General features: G+C 35.9%; 2 protein-coding genes and 2 long non-coding RNA genes across 4 annotated transcripts in view; 3 read left to right on the forward strand and 1 right to left on the reverse strand.

Moving 5' to 3' along the window:
- Nucleotides 1-23,865, forward strand: part of LOC309476203 (elastase-1-like) — a 156,755-nt gene that overhangs the window by 21,198 nt on the left and 111,692 nt on the right. The gene's annotated exons all lie outside the window — the stretch shown is intronic.
- LOC309476469 overlaps nt 512-23,865 on the forward strand; it is a 45,789-nt gene continuing 22,435 nt past the window's right edge. The window contains exons 1-2 of the long non-coding RNA XR_014198181.1: nt 512-1,487; nt 8,828-9,303. This is a non-coding gene — a long non-coding RNA (uncharacterized lncRNA). The remainder of the gene's footprint in view (nt 1,488-8,827; nt 9,304-23,865) is intronic.
- LOC309476437 lies at nt 12,660-14,952 on the forward strand. Its single transcript, XR_014198149.1, has 2 exons — nt 12,660-12,877; nt 12,954-14,952. It is a non-coding gene; the product is annotated as an uncharacterized lncRNA (long non-coding RNA).
- LOC309476168 (uncharacterized protein) overlaps nt 14,145-23,865 on the reverse strand; it is a 209,688-nt gene continuing 199,967 nt past the window's right edge. The window contains exons 3-5 of the mRNA XM_082139404.1: nt 22,493-22,825; nt 21,369-21,713; nt 14,145-15,507 (exon numbers count right to left, since the gene is read on the reverse strand). Of these exons, the coding sequence (XP_081995530.1) occupies nt 15,353-15,507; nt 21,369-21,713; nt 22,493-22,825 (833 nt within the window). The 3' untranslated portion in view covers nt 14,145-15,352. The remainder of the gene's footprint in view (nt 15,508-21,368; nt 21,714-22,492; nt 22,826-23,865) is intronic.

A 23,865-nucleotide genomic window follows, 5' to 3' on the forward strand; every position in this document is an offset into this window, starting at 1 on the left:
AGGACTTAAGTAAGTCAATGTGTTGTTATGGGACTATTCAATAGACTAAAAGTTTGAAAGGTACACATTTAAAGTTCAGTACTTCTAAACTTGATATTAAGGTATCCAAAAAAAATAAAAAATAAAATAAAAATACAATGCCATTGAAAAGATAGTTCCCTTGTGAAAAAAAAGTGCACTTTAGTGTACTTTTATAAAGTGTACTTATTATACAAATAATATACTTTAAATGTATACACTTAAGTGTGACTTAAATGCAATGTTTTCGGTGCACTGAATGCACATTAAGTGTAGTTGATTTCAAATATATCACATATTAAGTTGAAATAAAATGCAATAAGTTGTCATTAAGAGTGATTTTAATACAACTTTATATTTACTTTCATAATTGCTTCTAGTGTCTTTAAAATTGATTTAAAGTGCACTGCTCAATGCACTGACAAGCATTATTTTGAAGAATGTCAGTAACCAAACAGTTAACTGGTCCCATTGACTTCCATAGTAAAAAAAATAAAAAATAGGGGAGAGCGGGGCACAACCTAACGCTTTTTGACTTTCTCAGTTTGTGTAAATCTAGTTATGGTTCAGACTATTTATTTTTTCCCACATTAATTTCCCACATGTCTAGTACAATTATGTGGTTTTGTTTTATTAATACAGTATATACTTTTTTCTTGACATACCCCGAAAGAATGGAAGTGAAATGTGACAACATGCCCCATAGGTGGGGTACATTGTAACATGTGTGGGGCACATTGTAACATAACATATGACAGCTTAAAATGTTATCTGATCTAATAAAAAATATATACAAAACAAACTAAAATATTTTCTAAATAAAATACAATTAAAAAACTTTTTCATATAAAATAATGGCAATTTTTAATAATTGAATATAAACAAATTTTTTGAGTTTTGACTACGAACACATGAAAACACAGCTATACAACATAGTTCAAAACAAATAAATAATTAGTCATTTCTGAACATTGACTCTCAGTCTTTATTCACCTTTTTCTCACGTTTTCCCAATAAAATTAATAAAAGTATAGAATATAATAGCATATTTCTAATAGGGGCACATTGTAACGCAGTGTTACAACATGCCCCCGCCTGCACAACTGGGATTTAAACCCGGCGAGTGTCTTCTGCTAGTTAGCGAAGCATTAAAGAACTATCTCAACTGTTAAATAACATCTTGGAGATTAAAATAATATCAGATTTGTCTTATTTTAAATAAACACAAAAAATAGATATGAAAAATTAACTTAAGTAAGAAATTTACTTTTGTTATGGTTTAATAACTGTCTATGGATATCTTCCAAAAAAAATATATTTTGGCGGAATTTTTTTTTCTGTATAGTGTTGATATGGCAACTAGTAAATACACAAAGTTTCGTCATCCAAGCATGTGCGGAAGTATTTAAAACAAGCGTGTTACAACTAGCCCCGCGTTAGGTTGTGCCCCGCGCTCCCCTACTATGGAAGTCAATGGGACCAGTTAACTGTTTGGTTACTGACATTTTTCAAAATATCTTCCTTTGTGTTCAGCAGAAGAAATACAATTCATACAGGTTTGAAACAACTTGAGGGTGAGTATATGATGACAGAATTTTCATTTTAAAGTGAACTATCCCTTTAACTCTCATTTAGAAAGAGTCTGGAGGACAATGCTGCTTATATGCACAATCATTTTCTCCCTCATGCAAGGGTACCTAAACCTAAACATCACAGAAAACATTTTGCGTTTTTACATTTTCAGAAAACATCATTCTGTATGATTTATAAGATTGTTTCCATGTAATTTACTGGTATTACTTGTAAGATATTTGTCTATTATGACAGGTCAATTTAGGTCAAAAGAATTATTAATTAATTTATAGGGAATTCGAAAGAATCACTTATTACGACCGAGCAAATTACTCGTTCAGGGTTCATTTGAACCGGCCGTAACTATCAGCTCTGCAAAGGATATAAATATCCAACCTATAGTGAAACACTATAGTTAGCAGGGTAACTTAGATCAGAAGTTTAAGACATTAAATTCGTAAGCACATAACACAAGGAACACTTTTCTTTAAAATACAAGCAAGACTTTATTGATTATTCTAACACATAAAACTAATATCTAACACAAACACACACACACATTCATACGAGTTGCAGAAAGAAAGAGAGTGAGGAAAGTGAGATTTAAGAGTGAGATGATGAAATCCCAAGTTTCATGTACTTATAAGACATGACCTGAACGAACCATCAATCATTAATTTAAACCTTCTATCGTTTCTTAGACAGGTTATTAAATTTATATCAATACACCAGTTCAGCTTAAAAGTCTGGAGGTTACTTGCTCGTTTTGCGTTCCTTTTGGGAATTCCTTTGGTCGGCGTCAAAGGGGGTTTCCCGAGTTCGTTCCTTGGCTGGTGTCCCCGTGCTTGGATAGATGTCTGTGGCGGCCACTCACGTGGTGTGGATGGCGGATGGATCCACGGCTACGGATCCACGGAGTCGCCTTGGCTACTGCAGTTCATTGGAACGAAACCGTAGCCAAGGCGACATCTAGTGTATATATCTATACCCGCCCGCGCTCTCAGATCACTTGGACGTGGCTGTGTTCAAGAGGTAACAACGATATAAATACTGTTCGTTTTCTCACACAAACCGCTCGTTTCGTGTCTTATGCCATCAATGTGTACTTACGATGGGGAATTGTTTAATTTGGACGATGGGGAATTGTTTTAATTTGGACTCTGTGCATGCTCTTTGAGGCGGTGACCATAGACCTGCATTATATGACTGACAGACAAGAACGGTTTGACCTAAAAATATCAAAATTGAAACTACTGCGGAAAAAAAGACACCTACATCTTGGATGCCCTTGAGGTAAGCTAAAACATACCAAAAATTAATTTCAAAAGTGAACTATCCCTTTAAATCAGATGTATTGAGATTAGGTTTTTTCAATAGGGGAGTGACTGTGGCATGTTTTAGGCAATCTGGTAGCGTACCAGTATTCAAACAAAAGTTGATAAAAAATAGGAGATCAGGCCCTATCGGCTAACGTGGGGTCCAGCTTAGCTTGCCTGCAGTTGTGAATGCAGTGATGGACAGCTGTCTTTCCTCAACAACTGGTGTTTAGATTGCATGTGATTTCTCATTGTGGTGATGATATTATAATTCAGATTCATTCATTTGATCAAAAGTAATTCCATTTTGTAAGATCATTTTTATCATTTTCAATTAATTCCAAACTTCACGAGGCAGACAACGACATTATGTGATCAAATACAAACAACTTGTTAACACGCTCCACAGCGCCACCCAGTGCATTTAATTATAACTGCGAGTTAGTGTTTGGGATTCATCATGGATTCACTGCATTTACGGCCAGCAAAGCAAAATAGTAAAATTCAAATAGTATTTTATTTTTCGAATAATAATTACAGATCGAATATTCGAAAATGTGTGCACACCCCTAAAATTAACATGACCATTCGAGACGCAAGTCTCACCTAAGCAATACGCATCATCCTAATCTACATCTATTTCCCTTGACCCCCCATTCCTGCTCTCTCTCATGCTGAGATCACCAAAATTCACCCAAAAATCTATTTGGTTTAATGTAGGGCTGCGCGATTAATCGCAATAAAACCGCACGTGATTTGGCAAAGGCTGCAATTATTTTATGCGCATCTTGTCAGTGGAGTGCGGCTGATAAGTAGTAAATACTACTCCATCTGAACGCCAGAGGGCACTCTCATGCAAACATGATAAATATGCCCAGCCACAGAAGTACAATAATGCGCCTCATTCCAGGAAATCCCTATCGCTGTAGCTGAATAAACAGAAGATTGAAACGCTTTGATTAAACATGACTTATAAATACACGACTGCCTTATTCTGTGTAAGAAGGCACATCATCTCACAGAAGGAGGAGCTCAACTGTCGTTATGAAGTGAGTTTGGAGTAAATGCATGTTATTAAATGTTGTCTTTTGTTGGACAAGAAGTTCATAAATGCTTCTCATGTTTTGGAAAGATCTTTGACGCGTGTTGTTTTTTCAAATGCACGTTATAAGTGACTTAAACTCACAGTGCTTTCAGATGGAGCAGTGTTTACAGAGCCGTACATCAATGACAAGCTGTGCATAAAAGCGATAAGCCATCTCGATTTAAGTGTGATTACATGTAAATTGCGATTAATCGTGCAGCCCTAGTTTAATGTGAACAATTATCATACAACACTATACATGTCTGGTATCATTTGAAAAGTCTCATTGCGACTGGTACAAAGTTCTAATCCCCAAAGAAGTAAACCAAAAGGTAATAACGTTTTTAAGAGTTTAGAGATATCTTGCGTACAGAGGAGGGTGGGTCTTTCATGCAAATAGCATCCTGCCCTCAAAAGGTGTAAACTCTGGAGACCATGATTAATGCAAATTCCCATTGTTAGCATATATTAGGGTTTCTTTCTTGGTATGGGTATAAGAAATGCAACAAGAGGCTCGGCGCGATTTGTAATGAGATTGGCCCATTATGCTGAGTGTCTTCCGATTAATAAGCAGGCGCATCTGCGGACAGCTAAGCGTTGATGTGGAACACGTGAAATTGCCTCTTGCAGCAAGCAGATCGTCAGTCCCCCTCTGCCTGCCACTTAACTTGATGATATGAAGAAATTATATAATTTTCATGTTTTTAAGCCTTACCTATTTAAATATTGAAGCGCACGTAAACTGGAAAGTACTGCATCTCTCAGTTTGGTACTTGTGTTTTGTGTGAGTGTGTGTAGCAACCAAGCGTGCCGCACAAGCCCTGAAAAGTGAAGCCAAAATGTCTTGATCGCCCCCCAGTGACTGGTTCTAGTATAGGTCATAAGCCCCGCCTCCCCATGTTATTCAACAGGACTTGAGACCAACTAAACAATTTAATTACACTTCAAATATCTTTTTTCCAAAGGTGGTTTCTGTCATTTACTGTAGTTTTTATCACGCCGATGTAAATTCAAGTGTTTGTTTTTAAAATAACTTTGTTTTTAAAAAAAAGTTTTTTTTTTTTTATAAAAACACCGTTTGCTATAAAAACGGTGGTGTGACGTCATGATTGACAGCTGTGATTGACAGGTTCTCTGAGCGAAGTAGTCACTGAAGCACCAACAGACTTTTTTTCGGGATCTTCGGAGGACTGAGGAGATTGGAGCTTTAAATGTAATATCTGAATTCCTATAATTAATTATTTATTTCACACCGAGAGTGAGGGCGGGGCCTTGATTTTGCAGCTTTACTTCCTGCTCACTACTGCGCAGGTCTGGTCCCGAAATCGCTACTGCGCAGACTCAACCCCAAGATGTCAGCACCAGTTTTGAAGACAGTCACGAGTGATATACAAAGCCAAAGGGTTAGATATACACCCTAGCCATCTCCTCCACCGCCTCTTCCACCGTCTCTTCCTCTTCAACCTGCACTGTCTCTTCCTCTTCCACCTGCACTGTCTCTTCCACCTGCACCGTCTCTTCCTCTTCCACCTGCACCGTCTCTTCCTCTTCCACCTGCACCGTCTCCTCCTCTGTCTCCTCCTCTAATGTGCCTACACTTTTTGCCACCTTCTCTGGGCCAGCATCCTCTAACCTGGCCTTTTTAGGGGTCTTTCCTCTCAGGGCAAATGAGAGGATGCTTAGTTGCCTTTTACCTGACATCTTTGAAAGACATATGCAATGATTAATGCATCCATGGCCAGGATATAATTATAAAATATGACATTATTTTAAACAATAACATATACTATGCAATATACTTTATTTAATGCTAATAAAATTATTAAGCTTATTTGGAGAGAGATATGTTTATAATGTGACAATATGTCAGTCATCGTGTGATAACTAAAATATGACTAGGCTTGTTATGAGCAGGTGTTGTCAGTGAACAGGCTGTAAAACTGTTGGCTAAGACAGTCATGAAAAACTGTGATGCTATCTGGGAAACATTCTCTAACAGCAGTCAAGTTGTCATTGTTTATCTCAAACAAATTGTGCATTTGTTGAAACATTAAAACAGGAGATCATGACTTACTCTGCTGCTCGAATTGATGCTCGGAGCTCCAGTGGTTTCTGTGGGTGAACGAAGAAGATGCCCGCGAACAATTCGAGTAGGGGGAGGCTGCAGACCTGGAGCCGGTAGATCTACGCCCCAGGCAGTTTTACGCCCCTGCTGTTCCTGATGCGTCCAGTAGGGGGAGCCTGTACAGCGACACGAATTGAGGTATATTAAATAATCTGCTAAAGTTATTGTTATTATTATTTATAAACGATTAGCTTGATAGAGCTAGGTAGATATCAATTCATTTCTATATATCAATGGATGGCCTATAATTTATTTCGAGAGACAAAAAGTTCTGGACGGTCAGGTTGATGTTCTGTCTGGCTTAAACTTAGCTAAGTAACCACGTGTAAGTTTAGCTGCCCCTTGTCTTCTCTACTCACTTTCAAAATTAATTTTCTTTTGACTTTTCTTTTGTTGTCTGTCTTTATCTTGCGTGAGATGGCCTCTTCTGGAAAGACTCTGTTTACTCCTTTCTGGTTTGAGTTTCTTATAAATGAGATGATCTAACTATCTAATTCATATCTAAATATACATTTTTCTTAAAATAGCTTACTGATCTGGACTAAAATGTAGGCTGTGTGCACTTAATGTGGGATTTACCAAGTTCTCTTTAACTTGCATGCATGTGTGTTTGCTTTAGCTACTTAAGGAAATGAAAATCTCCCTCTCTCTCTCTAAACTTAAACTTGTATAATCTATAAACACCCATCTCTTTTTTTTAACTGCATTCCAAACCAATAGCTTCTCTAGTAAATAAATGACTTACAGAGACAATGTTTTTAATGTCATTTTCAATTTTCTCTGCACAGTCCATCATCAGTGGCCAAAAGAAATCAAAGTGTCTTGACACTTTTTACAAAAGTGTTCCACCAACAAGTGCCTGTGCCGTTGTACTTTGAAGATCAGGAGCAAATTGATGCAATCCACACTCACCTGATATACATTCTGGCCAGCACACTCACACACTCTGTGACAAGATCAAATTCACCATGGATGTCCTTTTTACATTTTTTTAATGTTTAATTTTTTTTTTTTTATTATGAAATACCCACAGATATAAAATTCAAATTAAAAAGGTAGTTTGTGTTCTCGTAACACTTTCTTTTGTCTGTGACTCTTATAGGGGGTCTACAGTGATTCTGCAGGGTCTCCAATAAGTCTTATAGTTTATCTCAGTTGCTTTGGTGCATTTCTCAGATCACAACTGAAATCACATCATCTTGTCACTTGTGCACATCATAAAAGCAATTTCTCATTATTTTATACAAATTGCAAATGCTTCGGTACATTCATGCAATTGATAATGTACAACTGTCTGCTGTTTCCTACATTATCAACTCTTTATGTCATGTTGATCAAAATATAGACCTATTATACTATTTCTCTGTTGAATTGTCATACTCAAAACATCTAGGCATTAGTTCCTTGCATAAGTCATTAAATGCAAAATGGTTGACTAGTTTTTTATAAACTGTCAAGCATGTTTTCAATACATTTCTATTACACTTTTTTTCGTACAGTAAATGTGTCCTGAATTGATGAATTGGCAAAAAGCATTGGCAATTTGTTCAAAAGTAGTTATGAAAATTTCAGTAGTGATCTGAGAAATGTACCAAATCAACTGTGATAAAAAATTAAGGATTCAGGAATTTTATACAAAATTTAACAGTGAGTCCTGCTGCGTGTGAATTTGACAAGATCAAATTCAGCATGTATGTCTTTTTTAATTTTTTTTAATGTTTCATTTTTTTTTTATCAGTGAGCAGAAGAACTTTGACAGGAGGATAGAAAAACAGTTAAAGAAGAGTGGCAAGCCATAGGGGAGTCATCTACAGGAGTCATCATAATTCATAAATGGTGTTGATAAATAATGTTTTTGTGAACAACAATATTGTCTCTTTCTTCTAAATGGCCCTTGGAATTTTAGAAAAGGGATAAATTGCGTTTGTCTTCATAAAATGCTATGTAGGACACTGTTTTGTAGCTGTATGACGACCAATAGTGAATAGTACAGCAGATATTTAATCGAGGATCCATATGATTACACGGTGCTGTATGTCTAATGGGCTAAATATGGTTAATATCTAAATGTAACTTTATATAAATTCACAACAACATATTTCACTCAGTCTCCTGTATATAAAAACATACAGTGAATATTCTATATTCAATATTCAATTAACTATTCTACAGTAGGTCATATATAAATATTCTACAGTAGGTCATACATCATTACTTGTCATCTGATCCAACTGTGTGCATTATTTAATTTTTTAATTCACAAAAATAGTCTTCTGTAGGCTGAATAAAACAAACAGTCATCTGTAGGCTGAGTGAAGCCCAACTGAATATCTAGATCATAGTGCAGATCTACACTGTAACGTTTATATTTAAATTAACAAAAACCACAAAATTGGGCAAAGTCTATGAACGGAACGGTTATTAATGTGTAAGTTTTGAGCGCCGATTTAATGGTGTTATTTAGCAGTAGGCTATATCCTCCTACTGGACGCATCAGGAACAGCAGGGGCGTAAAACTGCCTGGGGCGTAGATCTACCGGCTCCAGGTCTGCAGCCTCCCCATATAGGAGAATTCCAGGATGTGCTTCATTTCATTGGTTGTTGCGTTAAATCTCACCCAGATACAATAGTGCTATATTCTGATTGGCTATTATTGTGTGGGCCGCTTCTTCTTTTTGATTGGCAGTTGATAAGTGGCAGGCTCGAGCATAGACATGTATAGAAAGGCTAGATAGCTTACCGGCGCTGAGAGCCAATGGGACCCGACGACGTCACACGGCGGCCATCTTAGGACAGGACCGCTCGTCCAGTTATAACATTAAAGTCTATTGTGCATGTAGTGCTGAAATAACTATATTTTGCTCAATTTTCAACCGATTTTCAAACGGCTTGGTGTGTCATAAACGTCAGGGATGCGGCTATTTAACAGCATACTTGTGAAAAATTATAGCCACAAACGGCATCAGCACAAATCATAGCCACGTTAATAAGGTTTGTAATAAACCAAACCGTTTGTAAATCCGTCAAGAATTCAGCAAGTTACGAGCATTTTAGTTGGCGTATGTCACTCACCTTCCGTCCACAGCAGCAGGGAGCAGCAGCGCAGTCTCCTGACCTAAGATGGCCGCCAAGTGACGACACAGCTGACTCCGCCTTGAGCCATCTAGCCTTTCTATACATGTCTATGGGCTCGAGGGGAGACGTATTCCGGGTTCCATATAAGGGCGGCGCGTCCAGAGACATTTTGCGCGCTGCAGCATATTAAATATATAAATAGTTTTTCTGCGTGAGAAATATAATGTGTGGCGGGAGAGCGTGACAAAAGACCGAAATGAGTGACTGTCACGCTCAATGCGTGACACTTGAGAGCCCTGGCAATGGTCAGCTTTTTCTGTTATTGGTAAATTTTTTTCTTGTATTTTTGAAACACACCCATCCATTTTTACCCTGTACTCAAGCTGTTGAACCAAATTGTCTCTGGTTGAACCCTTTGAGCGCCCCCTAGTTCTCTCTCTCTCTCTCTCTCTCTCTCTCTCTCTGTCTCTCTCTCTCTCTCTCTCTCTCACAACTTGACTTGAAAAATAACAGTGTTAAAATGTATTCCGTGAGTAATGTATATATTTCACACTTTCAAAAGTGTTATTTTAACTCCAAAATGGAGGGAGTCATATGTACATTTCAGGAGTGTTAAATTTGACTCAAATTGAGTTTGTATTTATGAGATGTGCTTTTTGACAAAAGGAATCTTTTCAGAAATAAAAGCAAAGCATTTAACCTATTGATAACATTGAATGCACATCAAAACAATCCAGAAAGTTAAAATGTAACCTTAGTCTGGGATCATAGTAGAATTCTGTTCATTGTAAAGTTACAAAATAAAGGCAAAATGCAGTTGTTTTAACAAACTAGTTTTTATTAACGAACAAGTCCCTTTACATCATAGGTTAACTTTTAAAATAAATGAAGGCAAAATATAGGCATTTCTGTCATCAGAATTATGTGAAAGCTGCTCATCAAATGGTCTGTATCTCTGTAATACTTCAAGTCCTGTACATGTCAGTAAATGCAAGTCCTGTTTCAGTGAAGTTGAGTCAATACCTTCGACTTTGCAACAGCACAGCAACAACATTCAACAGATGAAAAACAGTTGCAGAATATGAGTGGATCAGTTGTATCCAGTTGCTAACAGTAAAGTTCAGTGCATAGCTGTTTCACAGAGAAGGAAAGGCTGTGCAGATCCAACTTTCTCGAAATCCTGTTGTGCTGGTTCCCTAGAGTAGACAACACAAAACCAGACCAATTACAATACTATTTGTGTTTTATAAATACAGCAAGTTTATGGTGGAAAAAGTTCAATCATCTTAAGCCTGGAACACACCAAGCCGACGGTCGGCCGTCGGGCAGTTTCCGTGCGTCGGCCGACTAAATCTTCTCAGTGTGTTCCGCACCGTCGGCTGAAATTGGTCCTCGTCGGCTTTGTAACGGCCGATTCGACATGTTGAATCGGCGTCGGGCCGTCGATGAAAGAGGGAACTCTGATTGGCTGTTCAGCTTAGTGACCGAGTCAGTGCACGAGAATAATAGCAAAACAGCGAGCAAAGTCAAAACGGTACAGATAGAAGGCTGTTCTAATGATATGTCATCTTACCTGAGTGTTCCTTGGCGAATATTTCAATATTAACACGAGAGGAGTGGAATAAAGAAAGTGTTTAGCAGGATTGATATTCAAAACGGTAAGCACACACTGCTTTGTTTACGGTTTGTGTATCTGCAGCCGGCAGCGTCGGTTTCCCTTTTTGAATGACGAATATAGATGAATATCTGCAGAAATAGACAGCTGTCTCATTTACATGCAGGCGCAGAACGCGCATTCTAGCTAACAGTCGGCTGTAGTTCTCTCGGTGTGTTCAAGTGCAGCTTTTTACCCCGACGCGAGGCGACAACACAGTCGGCTTTCATCAGCGCTAGTTCGTCGGCGTCGGCTTGGTGTGTTCCAGGCTTTAGACTTTCGTGACTCAAACAATAAGCTATTTTGGTTAGATTAAGACTTGAATTACTGATTTCCAAGTAAATTAAAGACTTCATTCATCCAAAAATATAAATTCTGTCATTAATTCTTCACCCTTATGTTGTTCCAAACCAGTAAGAGTTTTGCTCATCTTCGGAACACTTAAGATTTTATTTTAAAATTTCTGTCCCTTCATCAACAGCCTATTCAACTATCACTTCCAAAGCCACAGAAAGGTATAAAGGCCTGTTCACACCGGGACGAATTTTGCGCGCGATATTCGCCGACGTTTAGCGCCTCGTGACTAAACAAAGGGCGCCAATGTGAGTGTGCACACCGACGAGAAAAAAGCCACGCGTAAAAGCGTCATTTAAAAAAAAAACGCCTCGGGTTCGTTTTTTTGGTTTGACGCGTCGCGTCAAAAACTATCAGACAAATGAGATTGGCGCTTTTGCTCACGTGTCTGGAGCTTCTGAAGTTACAGTAAAACACAACTTGGGGGCGCTCAAACACAAAACGGTCTTGCCGAGCACACATACGTAACGGCAAAGAAGATATACGCCAAGTAGCGTCTACACTGCCGGGAAGAAATAAGACGAGGAAGATGCAAGGCAAGATGAATGTAGAGCTGCTGGTCTCGTTGGTGTCGGAACGTAAAGAACTATATCACAAACACGACAGCAACTACAAAAATCTTGATAAAAGAGAACCGGGGTATTTCTGTTTTACATTAAGCGCCATCTAATGTCAGGGAATGAATTTGCATGTTCGCTCGGCTCATCGTCAGCGAAAATCGCTTGGGTGTGAACACAAAAAACGCGTTGAAAAACGCACGCCGATATTCATCCCGGTGTGTACGGCCCTTAAAGGAAATCATAATGTGACTCAAGTGGTTTAATCTAAAAAAAAATTATGAAGCAACAAGAGTGCTTTGTTTGCACAAAAAATAAATAAAAAAAATAAACTTTATTTACAAATTATTAATCTTCGATGCACGCTCGCTTAACGACATCTGCTTTCACATCAACAACATGCACAACTAAGTTGTAATGTTCTCATGAACGCATGTTGGAAATTAATATTTTATAAATTAAGTGGTAAATGTTTTGTTGCTGCAAACACAGTACTCGCGTAGTTTAATAAAATGTATGTTACACCACTGGAGTCGCTGGGGGAGTACTTTAATGATGTGCCTTTACACCTTTCTGGGGCTTGAACGTGGTATTTGCGTAGATTGTCAATGGAGGGACAGGAAGCTCTCAGATTTCATTTAAAATATCCTTATTTGTGTTGTGAAGATGAAAGAAAATCTTACATGTTTGGAACGAGATGAGGGTAAGTAATGACATAATTTCCATTTGTAGATGAACTAACCCTTTAGGAATAAATTTAGAAACGCACCTTAAGAAATATCACTAAATAGTCAGCTGACGGAAGAATCTTTGTTCCCTTCTTGTGGCTTTGTGATGTTGGAGGCAGGTGATGGGCAGAGATTTCCCAATCAGTTGAGTCTAAAATTAAAAATCAAGAAAACATCTACTTGTCATATCATGAAAACAATTGGTTTGAAAACTAATTTTATTTAAGGAAAAGGAAAAGTAACTTTTGTAAAGTAATTTGACTGGACAAATTCAAAATGACTTATCAAACACAAAAAATCTAGTTATACCAAATAGCAATAAAGCTATGATTTTTTAAAATGTTTATGCACATGATTATCTCATATGTTATCCGTAAAATCTGACCCTCACCAGGTTCTAGTCTGTACAGCCTTTAAAGACCAAGCCTGGTTAGCCTTAGCCACTTGGTGCAGCATGGAAATGCTCCTAGCAAACACAAATAGCAAAATCAATACATTTAAACATGAAAGCATATCCAAACATCAACCAAAATTGAACCTGATAAATACATTTTCATAAACATTTAATCTTAAAGAATTACTTACACATTCTAAGAAAATTTGTTTTTCAGTTAAGGTTTCAGTTAAGATAGGTGTGCTGGCAAACGAAAGTAAAAGATAGTTTGAGGATAAATACATTATGATATTTGCACATCACAAATATTGTCATAAAACAAAATAACATTATAAAATACATATTGTAAATGAGTTAAAACACTTACTCTGTGTTTTCACCGTTAAAAGCAAACTCCGTGTCTGCACTGCGTCAGGAGTCAAAGATGCTGGGCATAACGTTAGTCTGTGAGAAAGGTTTAGGCGCGCACATCACATAAATATCGTTATAAAATAATATAATGCCATGAAATACATGTTGTAAATTAGGTTAAAAACAATTACTTTCGCTGTTTTCCCTGTTAACGTTAACGTACAAGCAAACCTTCTCGTCGCAGCTCCGTATTGAGTCAAAGATGTCGCCTTTGAGAAAGGTTTCGGCTCGTTTAAGCACGCAGAGCATTTACATTTCTCTATAAATCAATATGTTATAAAATACGTATTGTAAATGAGATAAAACACTTACTTTCGTCGTTTCTCTGTTTAAAACCAACCTCTGCTCCGCATCGCGCGTCAACGAAAATGCCGTTCTGAGAACGATTTAGCCGTTCACAGCACATACATGTTGTAATAAAACAATATAATGTAATAAAATTGTATAAAATGTATATATAAATGCGATAAAACACTCCATATCTGCGTTTTCCCTCCTCGTATGCCTTGCATCGCGAGTCAAAGAAAATGGCGTCTGTGAAAAAAGTTTCATGTCCTTTCGTCGCGCCCAGCGCGTAAATGTCCCGGATGTAACTAATAACACTCTCTCGGTGTAAATTTAGTAACTCTACATATTTTCACCAGCCAGAGGGTCCGGTTTACACTAGCAGTGTTAATCCCTTGAAATTCAACACCAGAAATTTAACTCTTTACTCTAAGAGTCCTTAACACCAGGATTTCAACACTGGAGATTTTGCTGTGTAACAAAGCAGTTCGGACAGTAGATCATAATTTGAACCTGCTCCTCCAATTATTTTTACTGACCCCACCACAAAAAAATGTAATCTAAAAAAATATCTGTTGGCAACATATTAAGTTTAAATACTCCCACACATGCAACAATGATGAAATCTAAGCGTATTTACTGCCATATCAACACTATTTAGAGAAAAAAATGCACCAAAATTCAGAAATCTTTGGAAGATATCACTGAACATTTATTGCACAGCAAAAGTAAATTTCTAACTTTTTACTCATTTTTTATTTAAGTTTTTTGTGTTTATTTAAAAGTAGACAAATCTGATATTATTTTAATCTTATATCTGTTATATATTAACAGTTGAGTTCTTTAATGCTGATCTAACAAGCAGAAGACACTAGCCGGGTTTTAATCCCAGTTGTAACACTGCGTTACAATATTCCCCAATTAGAACTATGATATTCTATGATGTTAGTGATGTAATTCACAATAGAAACGTTTGTGAATTCTTTTGAGAGAAAGAGGTGAATAAAAACAGAATAAATGTTCATAAAAGATTAATTATTATGTTTTGTGCTATTTTATATACCTGTGTTTTGTGGGTTGTTTGTTGTCAAATTGAAAAATTTGTTTATTTTTAATTATTTAAAAAGCCATTATTTTATGTGAAAAAGTTAATAATTGTATTTTGACAAAATATTTTAGTTTGAAAAATATTTTAAATCTTATACTATTACTATAAGTTTATTTTTCTGATGTTTTTAAGCATTTTAATCTGTTATATGATCATGCTACAATGTACCCCACCTATGGGACATGTCACATTTCAATTCCAAACTTTCCAGGCAAATCAAGAAAAAAGTATCCACTGTATAAGACATGTGGGAAATTAATGTGGGGGAAAATACTCTGAACACTAAGTAGGTTTACAAAAACTAAGAAAGTCAAAAAGTGTTAGGTTGTACCCACTCTCCCCTAAACTAAAAAAAATAGGTGTAGAAACAATTTTACACATAAATCACTAATAACTTCCACAAATAATTACTAAGAAACAGCAAGTAACACATTAAATAAAACATGACATTTTGATATAGAAAGACTGAAATAATACTTCCTTGTAAACGTACTCCAATAAAATGTATTATTTACAACTTTAAAAAACATTTACAGCATTATCTCTAAAACGGCATTGTGTAGGCCTACTGAACAATGTTTGAAAGGAAACTTTCAGATATTCAAAAAAATATTCAGAAAAGAAGAGAAAATAGAGAGACAGTCTATTCTTGTTTAGAAATATCAGATTCATTAAGGTCTGATTTTGTCTGGTCTCTCTTGTTCAACTTTTCTGGATCTGATGTCATAGATGAGAACCACCACAGCAGCCACTGCAGCCACGCCCATCAGAGCAGAGACGACCAATCGGATCACAGCTTCTGCAGAGCCACAATAGTAGGTGTTGTCTGAGGAGGAGGAAAATAACTATGCAATGAAACAGAACCTTCCATTTCAATCAAGATATGTTTCATAAACAGCTCAGAATGGATCATTGTGACAAACTGGTGCTGTTAAGAAGGCACAGCCAATAAGCGCGCTCTTCACTGCGTGACGTCAGCCAGTGTGTGCCCGCTGAAGAGAGATGAGCATTATACTCACCCTCATGTTGGTCCAACCCCCTAAGGCTTTCATTCATCTTCGGAACACAAATTAAGATATTTTTGATGAAATCTGAGAGTTGGCTCATCGAAATCGAAACTTGCCGGCCCAGAAAAGTTAGTAAAGACATTGTTAAAAAAGTCCAAGTGACTACTGTGGCTCAACCATAAGTTTATCAAGACAGTGACGAGAATATTTTTAGTGTGCAAAAAACAACAAAAATAACGACTATATTCAACTATTCAGTTTCGTCTGTGTGGGCCTAAATGAATTCACGTTGTGTAACAGCGCAGCGCTTCAGTGTTGTACGTCACCACGCATCACACACATGACCAGCGTCGGCCAATAGTGAGCCAACGTGGTGACGTACAACCCAGACCCCCCTATTGGATGCCTGAACAGATCTGATACTGTAATGATAAAGACAGACATTAGTGTGAATGTGTCTGATCTATAACACACACTATAAACATCAGCACTATATAACCTGAGTGTAGATCTGATACTGTAATGATAAAGACTGATATTAGTGTGAGTGTGTCTGATCTATAACACACACTATAAACATCAGCACTATATAACCTGAGTGTAGATCTGATACTGTAATGATAAAGACAGACATTAGTGTGAGTGTGTCTGATCTATAACACACACTAAACATCAGCACTATATAACCTGAGTGAAGATCTGATACTGTAATGATAAAGACAGACATTAGTGTGAATGTGTCTGATCTATAACACACACTATAAACATCAGCACTATATAACCTGAGTGTAGATCTGATACTGTAATGATAAAGACAGACATTAGTGTGAATGTGTCTGATCTATAACACACACTATAAACATCAGCACTATATAACCTGAGTGAAGATCTGATACTGTAATGATAAAGACAGACATTAGTGTGAATGTGTCTGATCTATAACACACACTATAAACATCAGCACTATATAACCTGAGTGAAGATCTGATACTGTAATGATAAAGACAGACATTAGTGTGAGTGTGTCTGATCTATAACACACACTATAAACATCAGCACTATATAACCTGAGTGTAGATCTGATACTGTAATGATAAAGACAGACATTAGTGTGAATGTGTCTGATCTATAACACACACTATAAACATCAGCACTATATAACCTGAGTGAAGATCTGATACTGTAATGATAAAGACAGACATTAGTGTGAATGTGTCTGATCTATAACACACACTATAAACATCAGCACTATATAACCTGAGTGTAGATCTGATACTGTAATGATAAAGACAGACATTAGTGTGAATGTGTCTGATCTATAACACACACTATAAACATCAGTACTATATAACCTGAGTGTAGATCTGATACTGTAATGATAAAGACAGACATTAGTGTGAATGTGTCTGATCTATAACACACACTATAAACATCAGCACTATATAACCTGAGTGAAGATCTGATACTGTAATGATAAAGACAGACATTAGTGTGAATGTGTCTGATCTATAACACACACTATAAACATCAGTACTATATAACCTGAGTGTAGATCTGATACTGTAATGATAAAGACAGACATTAGTGTGAATGTGTCTGATCTATAACACACACTATAAACATCAGCACTATATAACCTGAGTGAAGATCTGATACTGTAATGATAAAGACAGACATTAGTGTGAGTGTGTCTGATCTATAACACACACTATAAACATCAGCACTTGATGACACTTAGATTTGGTAAGTAGATATTAATGTTTATGACTGTGATAATTAAATATAAACATTAAAAATAGTGATGTAGATTAAACAATTCAAATGTTAATATTGCTATTGTATGCCTGACAACAGTCAGTATTTATCACAGATCTGTTCCCAGGTGTCAGTAATGTAATACAAAGCCAAGCTCTATTATGGAATTAATTTTGATCCAATAATAATGAACGTAACTTTTCAAGAAACTAATGAAAATATAAATTGAAACTGAATAAAATATCTTTGAAACTGAAAAAGAATAAATCGCAGGCAAATTTTTTTACTTCGTTTTTAATACACTGCATGTTTTGCTAACTATTTCTCATATTTCGTTCGCTGATCTGAACTTACAAATGCGCTTCCAGAGATTTCATTTACGCTTCTGAAGTTTTCGTTTACGCTCCCAGAGTTTTCGTTTGCTGTTCTGACACATTTCTCTCGTGGGGGCGGGGCTAGTAGCAGTGTGCTCTTATTGGCTACTGAGTTTTTGATTGACAGCTTCTTCACCTGGAAGTGAAGACGTCAGTGCTGTGTTTATGTGTGGATGTGAGCGTCTGTAAGCGCAGCTTTCTATTTCATTTTAATGATATTAAGTTTATATCTGTATTTTTTTGCTGCTACACTATATTGTTGAGATGATTTCTTATAGAAGGAATAGTACAGACGAATGATATCATTATCATTAGCCATCGTCACTATAAGGTTACTGGATAGCCTACTCGTGGTAAGTCAGATTTATTTATTTTTAATCAATACTATAGCCTACTAATACTATTTATAATACAGTACTGGCTTTTTTCAGGTGAGAGCCCATAACATTATACAGCTGTGTTGTCTTGATTTAACTTAGCGCAATCATTACTTGTTTATCTACATTCGGTTACAGTCTTCGATTATATCATATTTCCCCCCAGCCACCCCAAACAACATTGTGCTAGAGTACTGTACAGTATATGTACTGTAGCCTACAGTACAAAAAGTACTGTATCAGTCAATGATGCCATTGGACCAGAGCGCTGTCAATCACTGCCTGATTCAACTTTGGCAATGTAAAGCCTTTTTTTTACCATGCCAATAAAGCTATTTAAACCTGAATTTCTCAATTGCTGATTAATTTGCGATGCAGAGTTTTTGAAAGAGGAGAGAAACGACTTGACCACAGAACACGTCTCTGTTCATAATAATAAACACTCAATTATTTTGAAGTATCTTGAAAATTATTTAATTACTTTTGTGTGATAAAGATGACTGATAGATAAAGCTATTATATGTAGCTAGTATGAGTAAATGCTTTTTCTGTGTCCATATTTGACTAATAATAATGCCAAAAATTGCACTTCAAATGAACATTTCTGAGAAAAATGTTTAATCTTTAATAGTCTTTAATAATAAATATATGTCCAAATTAAAACCTTAATACATGCAAGTAATTATGACTGAAAACATCCAGCAACTGGGGAATACACAGCCATGGATATATGTTTATAGGGGTATACAGCCATCTACTGGTTACACAACAGTATTACATATGATAAATGCTTCATGACTCCCGAGGTAAATATTTAAGCTAGTACTGTAAAATCCCTTAAAACATTTATATAATTTGTTTGGAAAAAATATTGTAAATCTGCAACTTGTTACTGTATGTGGGGGTTCAAAGTAGTTTGTATTGTTAGATTATAATTAATTTCCTCTCTCATTTTCCAGGAGTGGAGCAACTTTTCCATAAACAAAATTCTGATGCTGACACAGAGGATGGAGTGATAGTACCAGAGATGTCCCTATCAGACAATAATCTTACTTTGTTCAGACACATCACCTTTGAATGACTGGGATCTTGATCTTCAGACACCTTGCACTTTATTCTTATTAGTCTATGCTGATCTTGGATTAGCATACCAACATCATATGAATGTTAAGGGCATAGTTCACCCAAAAATACAATTCTCACTTATTTTACTCACCCTCATGCTGTCCCAGATGCATTTTACTTTCTTTCTACAGATAAACACGAATTAAGATTATAAGGAAAGTAATCCATCTCTGCGAGTCCTAAAGACGCTTTAAAAACCACACACAGTGAGCATGACGGTAATCCATGCGACCTCAGTGAATGAATCAATGCCTTCTGAAGTCAAACAATAGGCTAGATAAAAGGAATACTAATAATGTAAACTGTTTTAACTATTAAAAATCACTTCCGACCAACTGTCTTGCGTACATGGGTTACAATCCACTTGTATTATGGACTCACAGAGATGGATTATTTCCTTAAAAATCTTTGTCTATGTTTATGTGAAGAAGAAAGTCATATACATCTGGGATGGCATGAAGGAGTAAATGATGAGAGAATTCAAATTTTTTGGGTGGACTATCCTTGTACTGCTTGTATCCAGTCACTGCTTTGTTACTTGAACTGCAACAGGAACTGCTCAAAGAATCATTGCAACATTTAAAATGTATATGAATTTTTTAAATGTATTCTGTATTTGTAATTTTTCATTTTGTATTGTAATGTATATGAGAATACTGTACATGTAGGCCTATATTATGCAGTTAATGTTTTGTGGATTCTGGTCTTTCCTGTCACAACATAATTGCATCCAAGACCTTCACTCTGATACTTGTGTATATGCTTTAGTGACAATAAAGAATGTAAATTTAATTGAATTCATATTTTCAATTACATTAATTTAACTGGTTGTATAAGTCACAATTGAAATGGTTGATGATTGTTAAAATATATTTACAATTTTAAATCTTAGAAGGTAGTATTAATTAAATGAAATAACTAAATACAATTATCAGTTAAAAAAATGGCAACAAGAACATTCTTTGTGTGACATATGTAATGAAATGCCCTCTGAGGTTTGTATCATCTGACAGCAGGCCACGATTGTAATTTTCATATTGTTTAAATTCCTCTTATTTAAGTGATAATTAATTTTGATGGTGTAAATGTATATCATGCTAACAATGAGTAGTGTGAAGGCCATGGTTGCCAACCTTGATTAACATTACCTGAAGTGAAACTTTCTTGACGGCTGAATATATCACACACGTTTGCTAGTATTCTCTTTAAATTGTAACAGCTCAACCTAATCAGAGCCTAACATGCAAAAGAATCATCAGGAATAAACAAATATTCTCCGAAAACATTGGACACTATACAATATTTTAAGAATTATATACAGTACTTTAATGTAATATTACACCTGAATAGACTGAATAGATCTCTTGTGCTCTTGAGCTTCTGTCGACAAAGTAGTAGCAGCAGGTAAATACAGATAAAATTAAAAAACAAACCTAACTTAATATCATTAAAATGAAATAGAAAGCTGCGCTTACAGACACTCACATCCACACATAAACACAGCACTGACGTCTTCACTTCCAGGTGAAGAAGCTGTCAATAAAAACCTCAGTAGCCAATAAGAGCACACTGCTACTAGCCCCGCCCCCACGAGAGAAATGTGTCAGCACAGCAAACGAAAACTCTGGGAGCGTAAACGAAAACTTCAGAAGCGTAAATGAAATCTCTGGAAGCGCATTTGTAAGTTCAGATCAGCGAACGAAATATGAGAAATAGTTAGCAAAACATGCAGTGTATTAAAAATGAAGTCAAAAAATTTGCCTGCGATTTATTCTTTTTCAGTTTCAAAGATATTTTATTCAGTTTCAATTTATATTTTAATTAGTTTCTTGAAAAGCTACGTTCATTATTATTGGAACAAAATTAATTCCATACTCTTTTAGATAATAACAGGTTTGGGGAAGAAGTTATGAACTCTGAAAGTTACAGTATTGGTTTGTTTTAAAGGAGAGTTTGGTTCCTCGTGATTTGAGTTCTTTAATGTCGTATCATCTAAATTATTAGACAACTGATAAATAATCATTAATTCATAAGACTTGAGTTACTCACCACTGATAATAACACTGAATTTCTTGTTTAAGATCTGTTTGTTGCTGCTGATCTTCACTGTATAAAGTCCAGAGTCTGTGGTTCTGATGTTTGTGATGGTCAGAGATCCAGTCTTCTCATTCTGCTTCAGTCTGTCTCTGAATCTCTCATCAGTATCATGTAATGCTGAGCTCTTTGCCTCTATATCATGTTTAGCTATGAGTGTTCCTTCATCTCCAAACCTCCACACTATCAGCTCATCTCCGTGTGTTTCAGTAACACCAGTCTGAAGAGTGACAGAATCTCCCTCCATCACTGACAAACTCTTCATTTCAGCTTTATAAGCATCAATCACTGCTGGAGACTCTAGAGAAAAATATTTACATACAGAAATTAAACATACTGAACACCATTACTGGCACTAGAATATCAAGTTTAACAGTTGATTAGTTTATCTTATAGTTAATGCACAATCCATATGCAGATTGATAAAAGTAATCAGTTTAACATGTGCAACATTGACTAAAATCTGGTTGACTAATTTGATTGGCCACAAGGCATCTTATTTCATACACAGGAACATTTCATTGTTTATCAATTATAATTCAGAATTCTACAGAATGACTGATTCTGCTTTTACTTGTTTTGGAGCTTTTGGTGGAGTTATCTAATAATATCTGGATAAATTGTGTAATGTAAGGCAATGTATGTATGAGGCGTCTTATTTCATATCACAACACATGAACATTTCACTGTTAGTATCACCAGCACATTACTAATTCTATACATCAATTGATTATTTACTTGTGGAATGAAAATAAAAATTATCTGGCCATATTGTGTGTGAAATGTGTGAAATTCAAAAAAAAAAAAAAACAATAAAAAAAAAAATCAATCTGTTATGCCGTCATGTGATCACCTGCAGCTCAACCACAGTCATGATGATATTCAGAACATTACTGTATTATTGTGAACTAGTGCTGAACATAGTATAATACATTTGGTGGTTGCACTGAATGTCAATTTAATTAATAATAAAAAAAAAAGATCTCGATTAAAAAAAATTCTAAGATATTTAAACACACACACACACAAATATTATTATTTATTTATTTATTTATTTATTTATATATATCCATCCTCACCATAGACAGTAACACTGAATGTGAATGCCAGTGAGGACCCAGAGTTGGGGATGATCACTTGTTTATACGGTCCAGTGTGATTGGTTCTCATGTTCTTGATGGTCAAAGATCCAGTCTGATGATCCAGCTGCAGTCTGTCTCCGAATAACTTAGTGAGATAGGGATATGAGATCTTCCCTCCATCAATTTGAGCGATAGTGGAACCTTCATCTCCAAACATCCACAGAATCATATTAATTCCCTGTATTTTAGTAAGATCAGTGTTTAGAGTGACAGAATCTCCCTCCGTCACTGGCACTGACTTCACTTCATCTGCATCAACATCAAACACTCCTGCAGAACAAACAGAAACAGTTTCTCAGATATTAAACTCATATAACACTGCTGAGGGCTGTTTTAGAAAAGACGCTAATAAAAGCGGGGATTAAACTCCAACACCTGACTTGAATAAACCTAATAAATAAGTCGGGGCTAAAGTGGTTTCATAAGCCCTATTCGCACAGGATTAGTATTACCTGGTGACCTCTAGTAATTTGTAATAATTGCGGAGGTTGTCTGTGATCTTAATCCTGCGCGAATCGGCCATGTCTGTAATTGGTAAAGTAAAAATTCCCCCGCAAATGACCAACCATATTTCACCGAACACCGAGGTCCTGTGATAATATTAGTCCCGTGCGAATCGGCATCTCTGTTATTTGGCGGGGTCGTTTATCATTTTTTCAAGGTTTTTGTTTCCTGTGTGCCTTTTTATCTATCTTTAATAGACAATTTGTTGGAGTGTTTTGATAGTATTTTGGGTGCTGGGTCATATCGCTATACACCATGATACGATACAACTATACAATTTGCAGAAAGAGAAAGCTGAAAACCATCATGAGAGCAAAAACTAAAATAACTAGAAAAAAAAGTTTGTTGAGACAAACTTTAAGTTGGCTTGAGAAAGCCGGACCAGAGAGTTTGAAAAAGTTAAAAGTAGTTAGAAGTTAAAAGTAGTTAGAAGTTTGAAGTAGTTAGAAGTTTGAAGTAGTTTGAAGTTTAAAGTAGTTTAAATTTTGATTGATAAATTAGTTAGAAAGAAAGAATAGTTAGAAAGAAAGAAAAAAGATTAGTTAGGAAGAAAAAGAAAGATAGATTAGTTAGAAAGAAAGATAAGTTAAAAAGAAAGATTAGTTAGAAAGATAGATTAGTTAGAAAGAGAGAATGAAAGAAAGAAAGACAGATTAGTTAGAAAGATAGATTAGTTAGAAAGAGAGAATGAAAGAAAGAAAGACAGATTAGTTAGAAAGCAAGAAAGAAAGATAGAAAGAAAGATTAGTTAGAAAGATTAGTTAGAAAGAAAGAAAAGTTAGAAAGAAAGAAAAAAGATTAGTTAG

This window comes from Leuciscus leuciscus (assembly GCF_965113295.1).
Source record: "Leuciscus leuciscus genome assembly, chromosome: 15".
Taxonomy (NCBI): Eukaryota; Metazoa; Chordata; class Actinopteri; order Cypriniformes; family Leuciscidae; genus Leuciscus; species Leuciscus leuciscus.